The sequence below is a fragment of the Nicotiana tabacum genome, chromosome 18 (genome assembly GCF_000715075.1).
Source record: "Nicotiana tabacum cultivar K326 chromosome 18, ASM71507v2, whole genome shotgun sequence".
Lineage (NCBI taxonomy): Eukaryota > Viridiplantae > Streptophyta > Magnoliopsida > Solanales > Solanaceae > Nicotiana > Nicotiana tabacum.
In genome coordinates, this window is record NC_134097.1 from 115,238,106 (window position 1) to 115,259,328 (window position 21,223).

The 21,223-nt window shown below is 37.2% G+C and overlaps 1 protein-coding gene across 2 annotated transcripts; it reads right to left on the minus strand.

Moving 5' to 3' along the window:
- Positions 1 to 4,702: 4,702 nt before the first annotated feature.
- Positions 4,703 to 8,342, minus strand: LOC107763825 (uncharacterized). 2 transcript variants are annotated; one of them, XM_016582323.2, is made up of 5 exons: positions 8,203 to 8,342; positions 7,605 to 8,122; positions 6,592 to 6,708; positions 6,043 to 6,484; positions 4,703 to 4,944 (listed from the first exon to the last, which is right to left on the minus strand). In XM_016582323.2, exons 2-4 carry the CDS (start codon positions 7,680 to 7,682, stop codon positions 6,092 to 6,094), a joined length of 588 nt encoding a protein of 195 aa, XP_016437809.1. In that variant the 5' UTR covers positions 7,683 to 8,122; positions 8,203 to 8,342; the 3' UTR covers positions 4,703 to 4,944; positions 6,043 to 6,091. The 2 variants fall into 2 exon arrangements, 1 of the variants encoding a protein (XP_016437809.1); XR_012702243.1 differs by having other exon boundaries at positions 5,219 to 6,484; positions 7,605 to 8,215.
- Between the last annotated feature and the right edge of the window lie 12,881 nt (positions 8,343 to 21,223).

Consider the following 21,223-nt stretch of genomic DNA (forward strand, 5'->3'; position numbering starts at 1 on the left):
TCAAAAGCTTAATATCATACTTTCCATAGACATGAGTATCGTCTATGGAAATTACAGAACGACAATTCACAAAACCATCAATTGCTGGTTTAAATGACCAGAACACATAGTTGAAAATATATTCCGGTAAATCCGGACTCCGCTTAAGCCACCATTCAACAACAGTCCCGGGGTTAAAGTGTTGCAGTGCGGCCATGTACCTGGGCAGCGATGAAAAAAGACTTATCCCAGTCGCCATAAATAAGTTCAAAGGCACGTTTGCGACCGATATATGCCTTTCTTTTGGTTATAGTACAATCATACTCCTGGTGGACGACTGTAATACACTCTTTAATCTTGAACTTAATGGACACTTCCAAATATGGAATAAAGACAAGAGAAATCAAGTCTACATCCAGGTTGAAATGATTCTCATTGAATGTGTCCATTTCACATCTGTGGGTGCTAATAAATTTACCCACTTTCCACAAACCTGATTTCTTCTTACTGGCACGCAACATCCAGTGACAACCCATAAAGTCTCTACGACATACAGCCTTGTATACCTCCGTAGTTGACTCCCTTACCGTCATCTCACAGCATTCTCTTACACTGTAGATTTTTACAGCCTTAATTAGGCGAGCTTTATCGGGGAAATACATGCCCTTTGTCAGAACCGCTGGTCTAGACTCATCCCATATTGCTGACCGAATTTCATCATCATCCCTTGTGAGGGCATCCACGTTCAGCATACTTGGAAAATTATCAAGGTAGGGAATATTCCGCTCATGAAATGGCACGTGGGACTTGTACACTCTTTGTCTAGCGGGAGGTGGAAGAACATGCTCTCTCGTTAGCTCAGGTTCAAAATTCACTTCCTCCTCCTCATCACCCTCATCAGGGAAGGGTGTGTCATCTCCAGACTCATCTGCATTGTTGTCATAATCACTATCATCTTCCTGACTCTGCGCATCTTCCAAATCACGAGTCAATACGTCGTCTATGGGCAACTGTGTGAGGTCAGGAACATCAAGAAGCTCGTTTTCACTGCACAAAAAGAACAAAATGATAAGTTACCCAACTAGATAAATACTTTACATATAGCTATATCACTTTATTTACAAGTCGTACTGTCTTGACGTTTCATGATGGATATTTTCTTGTTGGTGAAGACTCCCGGATGGACCACCGTGGTCCAATAAGCCAGAACTACGCATATTCCAACTAGGGGCGGGGTCATAACTTGTAAAATTCATATCCGAACGGTACCCCCTATGAAAAATATGAGTGTTAATACAAATCCAACTAAAACATAAAATAAGCAATGCTAAAGCGTAGAAAAATTGAAGTTTATCAGTCGTCTTGTGGATTATATAAAGTCGAAAAATTATTTGTGGCTGCTCATTCGCCGGTGGTGAAAAGTTTAAATCAAGGCAAGCTCTTTCATCAACAATCTGTCCGACAAAAACTACTCCAGATTAACCACCTGATGACTGGGGGTTATCCCTACTATGCACGCCCTCATTATTGGGAATGTCTTCAATCTTGACATATATTTCTAACAATTTTATTACAATAAATTCCTTGTATTCATCCAGAATCCGCAAAAAATCTCTAAGAGTTTCATCATCTTCGATGTTAAACTCAGAATAATAAGCAAACCCCTGCGGAGTCACTGAACACGAAAATCTACCGGTTACTTTAAGGTTAACTGAACGCTTCCTCACACTCATTTTTTTACGTAACAATGATACCGATTTATCGTACTCCATTGTAAGCGGCAATTTAACATGACACTCTGGAGGTGAGCTATACCTCATAGAGTTATTCTCCAGCACAACCTCACCCTCCCAATATAATGAAATCCTTATTTTTGGCTCTTCAGACATTATAAAAAAATGATTGATAAAAAGAAGAGAGAAGTATGAACGGAAGTTTGAAGAAAGTATTGAATGGATTTTCATAAAATTGAAACGCCTTTTAAAAAAGGCAAGTCCGAGCCTGGGGTGCAGATTTTTTTTATGTAAATCGTAGTACAATACCACGTTTTATGTATTTGAGTTATTGTTATATCAGTTATCCGTAGAACACTTATTGGTGAGCCCAAAAATCAGAGTAAAATGCAGTATAATACTGCATTTTACACTAAAAATTAATTCTTTGCAGTCCTGTAGAAGTGGGCCCAAATATTATAGGAAAATGCAGTACAATATTGCGTTTAAGTTAAACGCAGTATTGTACAGCGTTTTCCTAAAAAAATAATTTTTTAATAAAATGCAGTATAGTACTGCGTTTAACTTTAACGGCTAACTTTCTGTTAAAGTAAAACGCAGTATTATACTGCATTTTATGTATTTATGTAACTTTTTTTTAACAGTAGAAACGTATTTTGTGCCAATTTTGGCACTATTTAAGTTTCGGACCCGAGATCTTTGTCCATTAGCCATGATGCCCTATGAAGTGGTTCTCCCATTTCACAAGGTACTAGCTAGTAGCTACCTTTCTTCTTACGCGTTTGTATTTTGGATGGCTAGCAATGATGGCCACCATCCTCCACCCATCGGATGCCCCTCCTTGCTCTTGGACTGAATCTTCCCATGACTCAACCAAGTCTAGCCGCTTCTCAAGCATCAAGTCTATGCTTCCACTCCCTATTTTGCTGCCCTCCGTGGTCCAACCTTACTGGCAAACTTGAACCCTCTGCTTGGTCCATCGTCTGAGTCCGATAGCATGCCATCACTTTGTAACTTACTATCCTCTTCAACTATGTCCGTCCAACTTTTCTTGCTGCCACCATGCTCCATTTGCATGGTGCTAAGATAGGCTTTGGAATCCCCTACTTTCGGCTTAGATTCCAAGCGCATCCCTCCAATACAGGCAGTCCTCCTGTGTTATCCTTATGTGCTTGAGCAAAGTTCCCTGTCATTGTTGCAAGCTTCCCCAGCTCTGAGCATTCACTTGCCCGATATGATCCTTCACAGAAGTAGCACCCTCCCTTAGGCACGTACTCCCTACAATTTTCCGACCCCTTATCATTTCTCTTGGATCTCTGTCCGCTATGGGATGGCCCCTTGCCATTACCCTTGTATACCTCGGCTATGCATTTCCCGTTGTCCACATCATGATCTCCGTTATCCCTCTCGGCGTTGCCTTTTTTGGACTTGGCAGGCTCTATCTTGAAGTCAACAAATGACTAGGCTACTCCGATGGCCCCGTTCACGTTGGCTATTTGATGTCTTCTTAACTTATGCTTTGCCCAATTTTGCAACCCATCCATGAAGTAGAAGAGAAAATCTTCCTCGGACAATGACGAGATTAGCAGCATTAAGGTAGTGAACTCGCGTACATACTCCCGAATTGTGGCCTCTGTCGGAGCTCCCTTAGCTTCCGCCAGTCTACCACCTCGCGTGCAGCCCATGCACCACCATACTGCTTTCCTTTAGGGACGTTCGCGTTGATACCTTCTGCAAGTACCAAGCCCTTGGTAATTCCGGCCATGGTTCCTACAAAATTTTCTTCTAGCAATCTCTTGTATTCTTTCTAATATTCCTTAGTCATAACCTGGCTTTGATACCACATTGTCACGTCCTTAGTTGTTAACTAAGTACATGTGCAGCACTTGACAACTCGCTTACGATCTTGCACAACTTTATCACGATCTTGCTATGTCAAGTCAGTCTTACTACACTCAAGATCGCTAAGAGAATGGAAGAAAGAACACAAGATAATTGTTAAAGGAAGTTTTGTATTAGAGAGAACTTGAATTGTTTGCTTGGTTAATGAATTACAAATTAATGTCCCCTATTTATACTAATCACCTAGGGGCTAGTATGTAAATAATAATTTTTCTACAAGTCCTTCCATATTTACAACTAAGTCCCTTCTCTAGAATATTCTACACATCTAGATTATTCTAAGAACTTTCCTAACAATTCTATAGAGTTCTAGGGTCTTCCAAAGGAAACCTCTATATTTCTCTAGAACCTTCCTACAAATGCATAAATATCTAGAACATTTCCAAGGAAATTCTCCATAGTTCTAGAATATTCCACCAAGTTCTAGTCCCTAACTTATGTAACCATTCCATATAGCAAAAATATATGCCAACACTACTGGAAAATAGGCCTATGGCAACAGCAGGTAAACCGTTGCAATTGATAGGTCAACCCTTGCCATAGATATATTGGAACGATTCAACGACCGTGACATCCGCTCGCGTGCCAATACAACAACGGTTTTGGCAACAGTTGACCATACCATTGCTATAGATCCAGCTATCACAACGGTTTTCCTTCTGTCTGAAGCAACGAGTGTTCATTTCAACTGCAATAGTTGAAAACCATTACCATATAGTTTATGCAACGGTTGAAAACCGTTACCATATAGTTTATGCAATGGTTGGAAACTGTTACAATATAGTTTATTGCAATGGTTATGTATGTTATTGCAACGCTTATTTACAACTATTGTAACGGTTTCATTACGCTATCGTAACGGTTTTGTTTCTATTGCATCGGTTTCAATTGCCAATTGCATCAGTTTGTCACATTTTTTGGAACGGTTTGCAAGACATATCGGAACGATTTAGAATGTCTATGGCAACGACATTTGTGCTTATTGCAACGGTTCTATTAGGCTATTTTAAACGTTTTATTGACATTACTACCTGGAAATATTTATAATTATAACCTAGAAATTATATAATAAAAAGATAAAACACTTCATAATCTTTCATGTCCAATAATTTAAGAATAACGATAATAACAAAATGTTTTAACCCAATTACATAAGTTTTACAGTTCAACACTTCAAAAGTTAAAGTTTCAAATGTTATAACAAAAGACTCCAAGAATATCGACAACAACTCAAAGTTCTTCTTAAGTAAGGTCTAGATCTTCACCTTCTCCATCTTCCCTTTCTTCAGTTGCTCACCTTCTCCATCTTTCCTTTCTTCAGTTGCTCCACCTACAAAAGAGAATAAATAAAGTCATTAAATAAGAATGGGTATAGTAGAATTTTCTCTAATTGTAACTTTGTAAGTAGAGAATGGATTGGTTGCATCTCCCCTTTCATTCTTCTAATTGTAACTTTGTAAGTTGAGAAAATTCTAACATTTCAGCACTTAAAACAGGCAGTTTTGAAGTATACTAGACACAACATGTCATATCTCTTAAAGAATATAATTTGTTGTAATATAAAATAGCCAAGAGGTTATGTTTCCAACTCTTTTTAGGATCACCTCTGCTTCGATATTCTCACACTGTACCGTAAAAAAAGCCCATGCACACGCCTATATTTCTCCCACAAAACAGTCCTAATAAGCCTTTCAGGTAAAGCAACAGAGTTTGGCATGCATGTAAAAAGAGAGATCAATTGCAAAATCAATTAAACTGAGCACTGATCATCTTTCTACTACATATATAGAAGTTGAGCATTCAAATACTATGTTGAGTTTTTGAAATATTAGCATCTTGTTGGGATGACAAGAACAATGGTAGACGTGGAATCGGAAGCTTTTTAACATATCCATGTGAACATGACATAACTCTATTTTAAATAACATAATTCCAAATTTGATGCTAGTGATGCCAACCAAGTACGACGAGGACAGATAAGCACTGCAAGGCAAGTGTTCAAATTGCAGCTCACAGTCAATGACCAAGGACAATTAATTTGACTCTCAAACATGAAGCCTAAATTGCAACTAATGAATTCTATATCAAACAAATACTGAGATAGCACATACCAAAAACACAATTAATATAATAATAACTTATAAATGAAGACAAGGAGGGGAACTTTAAGCAGGAGACTTTTATTTTATTTTTGATTGGAGCACCAATCAGAAGCATATAAAATTGCGCTCTACTTTCACGTGAGCACACCAATTTGCGCTCTACTACTTATCAAAAATATTTCCAGCTCTACTACCAAAATATTTCCCATCAAACAGTCACTATGCCTTATCAGAGAGAGCAGTGGCAGCAAAAAAGAAACAGAAGGAGAAGAAGAAGAAGAAGAAGAAGGAGGAGGAGGAGGAGGAGGCGAAGAGTACGTACTAACCTCGATTATTACTCCCAGTAGATAGACAATTGATTAGTTGCACAACAGCTTATTGTGCAGGAAAAACATCACCAGGTGAACGAGCATTGAAAACTAGTATGTTGGGATCAACCTGTAAATCTGGATTCAGACGCTTAAGCTGTGAAATGATGTTAACTGCAACTTGTAGTTCCATGGCATCTTTTTGTGCATTAAACTTTTCCCACATTCTTTGTTGCATCCTTTCTTCCATTTCCACCATTTTTTGTTGCAGCATCTCATCAATAGAACTTAAAGAGGTTCCAATATCTCCCACTTTTGTTTTTAAGGAAGTCTTGGTAACCCCACGTCCGTACAATATTAGGCGTCCTGGATGCTCAGGTCCCATGATGGACGCAAACGCATCAACTGATTGACTGTCATCTTCAGTTTCTTGTGTTGATTGTATTCTATCCATTTCAGCCTACAAGATCAAATTGAGTCAATTTTAGATTAGTAAGTATATAAAATTGAGCCAATAACTAATAACAGACAAATGATATCAACAAACTTTAAATTAGTAACTCGTACAATTTTATTAAGAGTATCCGCATATGAGGCCTTGTATACTTGATCGGGCTTTCTTTTTCTTGTAGCCACAAATATGTCCTTACTTGATAGAGATTCAGAAGTTTCTTTCTTTTTTTCCTGCTTACATAAAAAAGTGGTATAAAATAGTTTAGATTATGGCTAGCAAGTTCATATTTAAAAGAATAATAAGAAAAAAAAATACAAGCCTTGCATATTCTAGCAAAACCTTTTTTGCCAGCAGTGTGTGGATATCTCAACTTTTTGCGATTCTCAGTGTTGGTTTCTTTTATTTTCTGTAAAGTCAAGTGTAAACGAACATTTCTTTCTCTCGTCATAAATGAATAAGCACAACCTAATGGAATGAATAGTTTGCAATATTTTATCCTCTTAATGGAATTTTTACCAGATCAACCAAGGATTTAGCACTTTGGTTGTACTTTTTTTGTTGGTAAATAAACAGTATAGAGACCTGCAGAGGGGAAGCCAAAGTACACTTGGGCTAAAAGATCAAATTGAGCCTCTTTGCTTCTTAGTGCTTACTCTCCCCCTAGTTCCATTAATTTATCTTCCTCAAAAAGATCATTTGCTTGTCATTCCCATTAAAGCAGCAGTTGATAACATGTTCTATATTTGAACAACCACCATACTGACTCTTTGTATGTCAGTCTTAGAGAATTAAAAAATGGTACATCTGGTTCTTAATTAAAGCGCAAATTACAATCTAGAGATAAATAAACTGTATTACTAGTCAAGTGCTACTTATATGCAAGTTACTTTAGACAACTGTCTATAGAAATAACATTTTAAAATGATAACAAGTAGAGAAAGCGAAAGTTGAAATTCTGAACACCAAGTTATAACTTCCCTTTCTGAACACAGAAACATCTACAACATGTAAATGTATAATGAATTGCAAACTATTCATTCCATTTCTTTCTCGCCTAAGAACATGATTTCTAAATAAACAAAAATTAGACATTTTAAGCAAATCATAGGACAATATTCAGTTTTACCTTGTAGGTATCAGAGTTCCAATATCTAAGAAGTTCCCTAAATTGAGAATCCGGAACATCAATCGGCCTATTCTCCATTCGAAGCTCGTCATTCTCATAGTGTTCAAAATGGTCTTTATATAACTGTTTTTTGTACTTTCTCCAAGCATTTGAAATTGATTAAAAAACCGACTTTTTTGCACCTTCATGAATGTCATATTTTCCCTACAAATTTAGAGCAGTTAGGTTGGTGTAAATAATATGAAATATCCACACACACCTATTGAATATTGCGAATTTCAAACCATGACATAACATATCTTCTTTTGTCTCAAGTTTCCTCTAATCAAATACATTAAGAGGACAAAAGGTCGCATTCCTTGCCAATGTACCAAGGAAGCTACCCAACTCATTTACATCATCATCAGTAGGATCTATGGGTTGATTGTTCTCATTTAGCACAATTTTCTTGCGCTCTTTCCTACCATGAACACTTTGCATCTGAGTTTTTCCTCTTTTTCATTTTTCGGCAGAAGGACCTACATAAATATGAAGTAAGAATAATCATCGAAAGTCATTACGTTATTGAATTTGACGATTGAAATCTATATGTTCTTGCCTTGTTCCTCAGATTGCTCGTTTGTTTCATGATTGGAAGAATCCTCAACTTGTTCTTGTACCGTTTGTGAAGTACCAGGGGTGGAATCCAGTGGTAGTTGTTGCAATTGTTTACGTACTGCTTGTGATGCAAGAGAGGTAGAGTTCAACGGAATTTGTTGCACTTGCTCATGTACTGTTTGTGCTGGTGCAAAAGTAGAATGCTGCAATTGTTCATGCACTGCTTGTGATGCTGAAGGTGTAGAGTTCAGTGGCATTTGTTGCACTTGCTCATGTACTGTTTATGCTGGTGTAGAAGTAGAATGCAGAGACAGTGACCTTGGAGCTTTAATAACTCTGTTTGTTTTCAATGACGAAACTTTTAGGTTTCGCAAAGATGCAAGTGATCCAGCTACTATGCATTTTGTTAATTTTTTATTTTTACTTGAGCGCCCTTCCTGATTCATGATCTGCTTTCCTCTGTTCAAAATTAGATACACATGAGAGCCAAGAAGTACTTGAACACAAACAATAGAATCAATTGAGTAACTTCATACTGCTAAGATACAAACGAAAGTATATGAAATTAAAGCAGAAGTATAAAAGAAGGCTGTTTGTTCACTTTGTGTTTCAAAGTAGTGACCCTACCATGTGTAGATCTACAGTTTCAGCAATAAGGACTCCGGCTTAGTGTGGCTAAAGTGAAAAGAGTCAGTTGTATGAAAGTGATAGGTTGATGGCAGTAAAACCAGAGAGCATTAATGAGAAGCACTGACCATCTATAAAACTGAGCTTTTGGAATGATGCTTGAATATGATTTTCCAGACTAAGTGATACAAATTGATGAAAAGGGTTAATCAAAAAAGAAGAACAATGCAAGAAAAAGCCGCGGGCAGGGTTGAGACAGGGGACTCTTAGGCGGGTGAATTCGGGACTAGTGATTATACAACTCCATTTTTTGGAGATGCATTTGCATCGGATGAGTGATTTAACTGCTCATATCTGGCATCCAAGGTTCCAGATTGAGGCTTGTCCGTGGCTGAAATATGATCATTAGTAGTAATAATTTCTCGTTTTGTATGGACCAGCTAGGAACACAACTAGAAGTGTGAAGAAGGGCATAACAAACAGCAATCAAAAAGTGTTGGTAAGATTTGTACTAATGATGGTGATATTTGGATGCAAATGGAATCTGCTATGATTCTCAACTCATCGGCATATGATCTGACTAGAAGGTGTAAAGAGAAAAACTACACATAAAAAGACAGTAATGCTATGAACATCACCCATATTACAACTAGGGAAACCACTGAAATTACAAGAGCTTGTTTTCCCTGGAGTGAAGGGAATGGTGCATGCAACAACACTATGGGAGTGAAGCGCAATACTAACATGAACTAGTGCTGTTTAATTAAGTCTTAGATAAATCTTTGTAATGGAATAAACTGTATGATTTCCTAGGAAACTAAAGTTTTAGCAGTTTGACACTGACATATCATAAGCAGACTGATCCTATACACAACAACACAATATTCTTTAAATCAAGAAAAAGCCAAAGCAGAACATCAAGAGAAAATGAAGCACCTACTTTAACACAGACAACACTATATATAGGAAGCAAAAACAGAAGCAGCAAATTCAAATCCATTTCTAAATACACAAATTTAATTACCAAAAATTTAAATTAAGAAAACTTACTAGCAGCGGGTGTTCCCTAAATTACTAGCAATGATTTCTCCTCAGCTACCAGAAATAAATTTTCTCTCAGCTAATAATATCTATACCACCAAAGAAGGTTCTATAGTTCAACAAGGAGGAGCATGCAAAACAAAAACAAAAAAATGACATCAGAGAGGGATTACTTAGAGAGCATTCGAGCAAAGAGAACAAGAAATAATTTTGCCTTAGATACAAAAACAAACTAATTATACTCAAAGGAGTTTATGCTGATAAAGATGTTGAAATAGTCATGTCAACAATTTATGGAACTTATGTACTATTGGAAGCTATCAGAATCCAAGTAATAGCAGAAGGCAATGTTATAAAAATCAAGATAATGCTTTTAATCTATAGATGAGTGTTCTACCAATGGCCAAAAGTTACTTTCCACTTTGTGTAAGAGAGGGTTCTATGTTAATCATATTTGCAAGGAGTTGACCATTATATTACCATTTCTTCATTAAACCAATCATTAAAGGAACATACAAGCTAGATTAAAACTATTGGTTAGCATTTCCTTGTGATGTTTGTAATCACCAAAGGAACATAACTGGAAGGGAAAAAAACAGTTTGAGCCTCCTTAAAAGCTCTTCTTTTTTCCAACCCAATATGCATAGTGCAAGAAAGAAATAAAGAAAGTCATTGTTTGTAGACCACTAGAAGAGATTACAGAGAATTCCACTATGAATAAAATAAGTACAGTACTCCTAGTAGTGAAAGATTTTATCTTGGTTATAAGATATTCTTGCTGTGTGGGAAATCTTATACACCTTTATGCCAATTATCTTTCTACACAAGGAAATCAAAAAATACTTGTACAGCTGACAAGGTATGTAATCTTAACTGAATTGGTGTAAAAAGAGGACAGAATCTGAGGAAAACTATAAATATTAAGCCCTTTTTTCTTATATTTACTTAGCAACAGGCCAAGGAAAAAAGTGAAGAAAAAAACAAGAGATTCTTTGTTAGTTATATAAAGAGGGGGTTCTTCAACTGTGGTGAGAGCTTCTTTTCTTGAATGACATATTGGTATGTGTAAATGCATGGACAAGAAAGTGGGGGTATTATGAGAAATTAGCCAATGAGTTGTCTGAATATAAAGGAAATTGGCAGCATAGTTTCTGTTTCCCAAATGGATTCTTGAAACCAACTATTTGACATTTCTCAAAGATTTTGTCATTTCCTTCCTCAGCAATTATTTTTTCTAGTACATAAGTCTCCAATCAAGAGGACCACCACTTTCATCTGATTTTTGATAATGGAGTTCAAGTTGGTACTTTTATATTCATCTTTATGAAAAAATTCAACTTTTTCAGCAGCAGTTTTGACCTGAAAGTTTCTTCATAGGTCCATATTATCAATACAAGTGTCAATTAATGTTCAAAAAAGTTGGATGATTTTCTTGGATGGCAAGTTCATTTGCAGCTATAGGAGAAGGAATTGGAGGGGCAGTAGTCCTCTTGGGAGTAATTTTATTTTTATGCTTTTGCGCATTTCGCAACAGGAATAATGCAAATAAGAATTCAGACAGTGCTTCTTCAGATCCATCTACAGTAGGTAATGTAGAAAAAAATATCATCACTAGTTTACAATAGCAATGGAAATGAACTAAAAATTTGCCCTGCTAACTCTACTTTCTGCTAAATGTACTGACCAAAATAGTTACAATGGAGCTGAAAAGGGAGGACCAAGCCCATCTTTTAAGCAGTTCAGTATGGAAGAGTTGGAGAAAGCCACAAGGAATTTTGATGAGAGCAATAATGCAGTATTACAGACACATTATGTTAACAGTTACCTGATAACATAAACTTAATATTTCTACTCAAGCAAGCAAGAACAATGGAGTGGGAATCAAATTTAAAATTAAACATCGACAAAATAACAGCAGACAATAAATTCAGGAAATCACAATAATCAGTACTTAATCCTAAATTCTGATATTCAAAATCAATTTAACCATTCCTACTCAACCACATTATTACCAATTGAAAAGACTCACAGTCCTAAAACTTTTAAAATTAAAGAAGTTCTTGACAATTCTTGAATCCTAAATGGTCAGCAATAACGAGCTTCAATGTCTGTAAGTTGAGTTGATTTAACAAAAAAAAAAAGCAAGAAAAAATTCAGATTCACAGCCCTAGAGCAATCCTACAGCAATCAATATAAATATAAATACACCAGCCCTAGAGCAACTCGACAACCTCCATGGATAGATTGAAGAGTTAAAAAAAGGCATCAAAATAACTTACATGGCTAAAATCACTGGTGTTGGATTTAGGGATTTGGGAGAGCACCTATTTTACAATAAAAGCGTTCCAGTAGATAATTTTATTGGGACGGTTTATATAACCGTTGCGCAAGATTAATCTATGGCACGGTTGTTTTACAATTGCAACGGTTGTATAGCTTAAGTGTGCTGATATCACCTAAATGCTATTGTAACGGTTGTAACCGTTACCATAGATGTTCTATGGCAACGGTTGTTTAACCGCTGCTAAAATAACTATTGCCATAGGCCCTTTTTCTGATAGTGCAAGTGGCACCTATGTGGCATGATGGTGTGGCGCGTCATGATAATAGTTCCTAATTTTTAAGTATACCTTGGACGAATTCATAATATTAAAAAAAATTATTTTCTAATAATTGTACCCGGGTATGTCATCTAAGAAACTTAAATAAAAAGTCTCCTATAAATTTTCCCTTTTTTCACACATACGTGTGGAGAACGTGCTGGATTGGAAATGGATTTTATTAGTAGAATCAAATTAATTAACAAATAAGACGGCTTTGAGGTTCAATCATTCATTTATCTCATTGGAAACGTGACTAAACTTATAATAAGTGAGGAAGAATGAAAAGTCAGCAATTTGGCCCAGTCAACTACTGTTGGCTTAGAAGACACATTCTTTCTTATGGCCTTTGACCTTTCTAATAATAGTGGTTAATTAGTAGTACTAATTTACTATATTATCCTTCTAATTTGACCCAACTGGAAAAGTTGACTTTTGCTCTGGTGGACTCCTGGTCAATTCTGCACATTCAGTATTTTCTTGCTTTATTTGATGAGATTGTTTTCCATTTAATATTTGTTTATCCGCTAATATTCATGAGTTATTTGAATATAAGTCCAAACAAGTAAGATGTTTGAATGAGCTTCGAATCGAAATGTCATGTTTCTTCAACTTTTTCCTTTTTCAAAAGTTTGCTTAATTTACGCCTAGTGTTTGTTAGTATAACTTTTTTAGTTTTACCACAAACATATATGTCAGTGTAAGGATAAATGTAAATTAGATAAGTGTACTAATTGTCAGCCTAACTTATAATCACAAGAATAAATATTCAAGGGAAAATCAGGGGCAACCTGGACTTAATGCTTAGTTATGACTCTTTATCTCCTGCCCTCCCAACCTCATCTTCTTGCTAATGGTGACAAAATTTTATATTAGCTCCTACTCATGTAAGTGTGTCAAAATCTAAATTTTCAATGCAGTGGATAATCAACATATATGATACTAATATTATTAATGATAAAAACACTCCCTTTGACATAGATCTGACAGAAAATAGGCACAGAACTGGTAATACAATGGCACTAAATTAAAGCAAAGTTGCAAGATCCACAAAGTTTGCTCATTGATCTTTTTATTCAGCAACAAGCATAACTATTTATGGGTTATATGAGAAATAGAGTCTAAATTGCCATCTTCCAGACTCATCTTGCTTACTCGGTTCAGAAAAGGGTAGCTTCCGTCGGCTTGAACAAGCTCACTATTATCTGGTGCAGCCATTTCTTCTCTCAACTGAGTTAGTACACGTTCAATCGTATACTTTCTCTCCCAATTTGCCAGCATCTCAAATTTTTCTGCTTCAACCTATCATCAATATCTTTCAGGTGAATTTTCATTCCCTTGTTCCCTTGTACAAAGTGTTGGGATATACTGTTAACCATGCAGTTTAGATATAGTATTATATTTATTAATTCTTTATGGAACAATTATTTATTTATTTATTCAATTCAATAAAATACTATTTTAAATAATCATTTGTTACATGTGTGTCCTTTTAATTATGTAATAGACAATTAGTGTATGGAGTCTTAGCTCATACACATAAGATTAAATTGTTGGTTCTCATAATTAATAAACTACAATCAAAGATATTGTTGGACAAAATATCTTGATGATTGTAGCACAAGATTATCGTATAATTTGTCTTGATTATGAGAGTAGTTTTGCCCCAACTTCTTGTGCTAGTATACTCAGTGTATATTGAACAAACCAAGTAGAGAAAAGATGTTTTGTACTGAATATATAAAGCATTTTCTCTAATTTTTTAAATAAGCATATACTCCTAATCTTGATATAATTATTATGATCAATGTAATTTGTTTATTGTTTTGATTTATCAAAAGGTACGACTCGATTTAGAGTTAGTGTATGTCTAATGGATTGGACAATAACGAATAATATTTGTGAATAATAATTAGTTGATAGAATTCATGACTCGGTTTTGAGTTTGATGATACCCCTTTATGTAAGCTTATAAGTTTTCATGTGAAAACTTGGCCGGTGGATTTTGTATCCGTCACATGAAATAGTTTAAGCGAAATTGTAAAGGATTTAATTATTGATTAAATTAGATTTTCAGTGATTTAATTTAATAACTGGTATTTGTGATCTTAATATGGGGAGTTAAAATAAGTGTTATTGAATTTTTGAAATTCATATTGAGGAGTTCAATTGTAGTTTTTTTAGTGGAATAAATTACAATTAATTATAGTAAGAATTAATTCATGATAATTTCGAATTAATGTTATAATTGGTAGCCTCTTATTATTTGTGTGGTCCCTGCTATACCTAGTAAAAACCTAGACAAGACTTGGATAAAAAGTGACCTTGGAGAAAAGTCATCTAATAGAGTTGAAGTAAGATTCTACTTGTAGAAGGAGAATCCTACACGTTTTTGGAGCACAATTTCGGCCAAAAATAATCTATTAAAACAAGGCTAATTTCACCCAATAACTGACTTTTTAGAGTTGCATTGTTCTTGCCCACCCAAAAGCAAAAATCATCCAAGGTTTTACTAGGCAAATAACAGAAGACTGCAACCCTAGATTCTTGCTGTTTGGAAGATCTATGCAACTATTTCAAGAGGTTAGTGCTTCTAATCTCGTTATTATTGCGTTGTCTAGTTTACATGTATTTGATGCCTGGATTGTATGCTTGCTTCCGCTGTGCATGTTCTAATAATTGGTATCAGACGCCGTCTTACATCTAACTAGATAATGTAATACAACATGAATAGAGTAATAATAAAAGGTGTTGTTTATTGATACATGTTTGGTATGATTATTCTATGTCAAAAACCTGATTGTATTTGTTAGTATCTTAATTCTGTAACTCTAAAATTATGAATTAATATACACATATATAAACAGTGGTGTTATATGACAATCTGTTTAATTACATTTTTTTATCAAGAACAATATGTTTTTTTAATAAAAATGTGACTGTTTTTGATTGCTATTAATTTTGTAATTATGGGTTATTATACATATGCACAAGCAGTAAATTAATTTTCATTAATTTGTTTTAGTTGCGTTTTGTACATAATCATAGTATTATATTAATAAAAACTTGACTGTTTTATATGACATTAGTTATGTAATTTTGGATTAATATACAAAATTATGAAAGTGGCAGCTTTGACTAGTGAAAAACATATTGTTTTTATAATTCTTTCTAAACATGTTTTTATTAAATAAAAATAAAAATATTATTTTGAGTTTTGAAATCATGTGTTAACATACATCAGTATATTATGTGATTTGAACAAGTCAAAATTGTAACGACCCGGCCGGTCGTTTCATGAGTTACCGCTCCAGTTCCCCTATTTCTACTGCTTATTGCTTTGTTAATCGGTTCTATGTGAGATCGGAATGGTTGGTTCGAGTTCGGAGAGGTTTTGGTAAGGTTTAAGACACTTAGTCTCTTTTGAGGAAGCTTAAGTTGGAAAAGTCAACCGGATGTTGACTTATGTGTTAAAGGGCTCAGATGTGAGTTCTGATGGTTCGGATAGCTTCGGGAGGTGATTTGGGACTTAGGAGCGTGATCGGAATGTATTTTGGAGGTCCAGAGTAGATTTAGGCTTGAATTGACGAAATTGAAATTTTGGCGTTTTCCGGCTGATAGGTGAGATTTTGATATAGGGGTCAGAATGAAATTCCGGAAGTTGTAGTAGGTCCGTTGTGTCATTTGGGATATGTTTGCAAAATTTCAGGTCATTCGAACGTGGTTTGATAGACCTTTTGATCGAAAGCGGAATTTGGAAGATTTTGGAATTCTTAGGCTTGAATCTGATGCAAATTTGGTGTTTTGATGTTGTTTTGAGCGTTCCGAATGTTGGAACAAGTTTGAATGATGTTATGGGATATGATGGCATGTTTGGTTGAGGTCCCGGGGGCCTTGGGTGAGTTTCGAGTGGTTAAACGGACCATTTCATATTGTGAAAATTGCAGAAAAACTGTTGTGTATGCTTGCAGACAATTGGCCTTCGCGTTCGCGAGTAGGCCCCCGCGTTCGCGAAGGGTTAGCAGGTGAGTCTGAAGAGTTGGCCTTCGTGTTTGCGAGGGAGGTCCCACGTTCGCGAAGGGCTGGACCATTGATCTATGCATTCGCGAGAAGGGAAGCCATGTTCGTGAAGGTTGGAGTCAGGAAGCATCGCGTTCGCGAGAGGTCAGACGCATTCGCGAAGGAGGAAAATGTGGACAACGTCAGTTTGTGCTTCGCTAACGCGAGGCTTTGACCGCGTTCGCGAAGAAGGATTTGAATGCCTGGGCAGAATGTTTAAATAGCCATTGTCCGCGATTTTAAGGCTAACTTTCACCATTTTTGAGCGATTTTGGAGCTCTTTAAAGAGGATTGAAGAGGGAACCAAGGGGGAACAATTGGAGGTAAGATTTATGGACTTAATACTTGATCCTAATGTGAATTCTACCTAATTAATCATGGAATTTAAGCCTAATAATGAAGAACTAGGGCTTGTAATTGGAGACCTAGAATTTGGGATTTGAGGGGTCGTTTGTGGTTGGATTTTGATGCATTTGATATGAATGAACTCTGGGAGTGATAAGGAGTCTATTGATGTAATTTTTATCGGAATCCAAGACGTGGGCCCGGGGGTCGAGTTTGGCCAATTTCGGGATTTGTATTGTAATTTGATTTTTTTCGAGTGGGCTTTGTTCCCTTAGCATAATTTGATGGGTTTGCACTGATTTTGGTTAGATTTGGAGCATCCAGAGGCTGATTTGAGAGGCAAAGGCATCGCAGGTTAGATATTGGACTGGATAGAGGTGAGTAATAATTTTAAATGTTGTCCTGAAGGTATGAAACCCCAGATTACAAATCATTGTTGTCACGACCCGGAATTTCCACCCTCGGAAGTCGTTATGGTGCCTACTGATGAGAGCTAGGCAAGCCAACCCTTAACTACCTTTTTCATTAAGCAATTTACTTCTTTTAACCCTTATCAGTAATAACATGAAAATAATGGAATTAATTAAATAAGCGAAAGACTTAAATCAAAGAAACTGAACAATAATGCGGAATTCAACATAAGCCTCTACCCAAGAACTGGTGTCACATCACTCACGAACTTCTAAGAGTACTAAATACAACCGTTTGAAAGAAAAATATAAATTGTTTGTCTCGAATACATGAGATAACAGACTGAAATAAAAGATAGAGGAGACGCCGGGCCTGCGGATGCCTGGATCTGTGCAAAAGAGCACAGAGTGTAATATCAACACAACTGACCCCATGTGCTGGTAAGTGCCTAGCCTAACCTCGGCGAAGTAGTGACGAGGCTAGGACCAGACTCTAGATAAACCTATGCAGTTCATGTATGTATATATATACAGCGGAAAAGAGATACAAAAATAACAAGTCAATGTGGGAGAGGAAAACATGTTGTGGGGGAGATAATATGTCCGAATAAAAAAAACTTCAAGTAAGGAAAGAAACAACATAACTAGAATATCAACAAGGAAGCAGAAATCAACAATTTGCACGGCATCACCCTTCGTGCTTTACGCTCTTCCTTATCCAAACAACAATCACAAAGCAAATAGGGTAAGGGAATCTATAAACTCGAAGTAAATCAAATACAACAAGTAATGAAAGAAACAATATGACTCGGATTTCAATAAGGAATCAGAAACCAACAAATGCATGGTATCACCCTTCGTGCTTTTACTCTCGTCCTCACCAAAGCAATCATATAATAAAGATGTGCACGGCATCACCCCTCATGCTTTTACTCTCTTTCCTCACCATATAAGCAATAAAATTGGCACGGAATGGTACATCGTGTGACACGACATCACCCTTCGTACTTTTACACTCTTTCCTCACAATAGCAAACAATGCACGGCATCACCCTTTGTGCTTTATCACTCTTCCTCGCCCAAACAACAATCGCAAACAAGGGGTAAGGGAGTAAACAAATAATACTAGAAGTCCCGACAAGGGAATATAATTAGACAGCTAAATCCCGGCAAGGGAACAATATCAATAAATCTCAATATCCCGGCAAGAGAGATAATCAGCAAAGCAACAAACATCCCGGCAAGGGAACAAATCGATAACTCTTTCTCTTTATTTCACTTCTTACTTCATAACTCACTTTACCACTTGAGCCGATGCTCCAAAGGGTTCAATTATCTCATATACTTTCACAATTTGTATTACCACTCGAGGCAATGCTCCTCGAAGTTCAAAGATCACGATTTCTTTCACATGCTCTTTACAACATATAGAAATCATCATTTAGGCATGAAAGATACAACAAAATCAGAATATCGTCAATATAAGGACTCATGGTCATGCTAGACACCAACGTATAGATACTCGTCACCATGTCTATACGTCGTACTCGACAATTAGCAAGTAGCAATTAAGACTCAACTCTTAATCCCTCAAGCTAAGGTTAGACCAAACACTTACCTCAAACTTCCACAGCCAAATCAATCCTCAATTACCGTTTTCCCTCTCAAATTCGGCTCCAAATCGATTGCATCTATACAATAATGACGTCAATATATCAATAAATGCTAAATAATGTGAACCCAATGCCTAATTATAGCTTTCCAAGCATTCTTCCCAAAATCTCAAAAATCGACCCCGGGCCCGCTTGGTCAAAACACGAGGCTCGAACCAAAATCAAATCACCCATTCACCCATGAGCCCGAATATATAATTTGTTTTTCAAATCGACCCAAAAACGAGGTCTAAATCAAGAAAAATTAAAAAGCCCTAACTCTACCCAATTCTCTAATTTCTACACTTAATTACATGTTTTAGGCCTAGAATTTCAATAGATGTTAATGGAAAATGAAGAAAACGTGTTAAACAATGCTTACCCAAGAAACTTTGGTGAAGAAATGCTTCAAAAATCGCCTAGGAGCTTTGGAGAAGAAGGGGTTTATGAAAACGTTATGAAATCCCGTTTTTTGGTTCTGTTTTGGAACTTTAAAATAACTGGACAAAATGACTCTAAGCGTCCGCGATAAACCTCTCGCGTTCGCGATGGGTCAGGCTTTTCGGCCTTCGCGTTCGCGGATACGGGCTCGCATTCGCAAAGTTATAGCTCCTCGATCCCTCGCGTTCTCGTCCAAGGGGTTGCGTTCGCGTAAGGTAATTGCCCCACCCCCTGCCCAGGTCACTTGGCCTTCGCGTTTGCGTGGCCAGGTCCGGGTTCGCGAACGTATAAACCCCCATTGCATCACGTTCGCGTCCTGGGCTACGCGTTCGCGAAGGTATAAACCCCCATTGCCTCGCGTTTGCGTCCTGGGCTACGCGTTCGCGTAGAAGGAATTTTCCTTCAGCAAATTTACTCATCGCGTTCGCGAGGGTTTTCCTACGAACGCGAAGAAGACCATACCAGAACTAGAAACCTGCAACTTTCATAAGTCTAAAACCACTCTGAAACACTCCCGAGCCCTCGGGGCTCCTAACCAACCACATGCACTAACTCAACAACATCATACGAACTTATCCGTACAATCAAATCGCCAAAATAACATCAATAACAACGAATCAAACCTCAAAATCAAGAGTTTTTCCAAAAACTTCATCAAGTTGCAAATTTAGAACTTCAAGTCCGAAACGCGTCAAACGACGTCCAATTTTAACCAAACTTTACAGAAACATCTTAAACCACATATAAGACCTGTACCGGGCGCCGAAATCAAAATACAGGCCCGATATCAACACGTTCTAATCAAATTTTATTTCAAAATTCCTTAACAATTTCAGAAAAACAATTTTACTCAAAAATTCATTTCTCGGCTTGGGACCTCGGAATTCTATTCCGGGCATACGCCCAAGTCCCATATTTTCCTACGGACCCTCCGGGACCGTCAAAATCACGGGTCCGGGTCCGTTTACCTAAAATGTTGACTGAAGTCAAATTTATTCATTTTAAACTCAAAACTTAGCATTTCTCACAAAATTTCATATTTAAGCTTTTCGGCTATGCGCCCGGATAGCGCATGCAAATTGAGGCGACTCTAAATGAGGTTTTCAAGGCCTCGGAAGCACAAAATGGATAAGGAAACAAGTGATGACCCCTTTGGGTCGTCACATTCTCCACCTCTAAAACAACCGTTCGTCCTCGAACAGACAGAAGAAGGAAGTACCTGAGTCGGGGAATAGGTGAGGATAACGGCTCCGCATGTCGGACTCGGACTCCCAGGTCGATGCCTCAAGAGGCTGACCTCTCCACCGAACACGAACAGAAGGGAAACTCTTGGATCCTCAACTGACGAACCTGCCGGTCTAGAATAGCTACCGGCTCTTCCTTATAAGACAAGTCCTTATCCAATTGGACAGTTCTGAAATCTAACATGTATATCGGACTTGGACTCCCAGGTCGGGGAAGTACTTGAGTCGGGGAATAGATGAGGATAACGGCTCCGCATATCGAACTTGGGCTCCCAGGTCGATACTTCAGGAGGCTGGCCTCTCTACTGAACACGAACATAAGGGAAAATTTTGGACCTCAACTGACGAACCTGCCGGTCTAGAATAGCTACCGGCTCCTCCTCATAAGACAAGTCCTTATCCAATTGGACAGTGCTGAAATCTAACACGTGGGCTGGATCACCGTGATACCTCCGAAGCGTGGACACATGAAAAATTGGATGCACGGCTGATAATCTCGGCGACAATGCAAGTCTATAAGCCACCTCCCCCACTCGGTCAAGAATCTCAAACGGACCAATGAACCTAGGGCTAAGCTTTCCCTTCTTCCCAAATCTCATCACG

Excerpts from the sequence above, each read along its gene's own strand:
- LOC107763825 (XM_016582323.2), bottom strand. The coding sequence starts at position 7,682 with ATGGAGAATAGGCCGATTGATGTTCCGGATTCTCAATTTAGGGAACTT. Across the intron at positions 6,709-7,604 it reads GGAACTCTGATACCTACAAG|GAAAAAAAGAAAGAAACTTC; the intron begins GTAAAACTGAAT and ends TTATGTAAGCAG. Across the intron at positions 6,485-6,591 it reads CGGATACTCTTAATAAAATT|GCTGAAATGGATAGAATACA; the intron begins GTACGAGTTACT and ends TTGATCTTGTAG.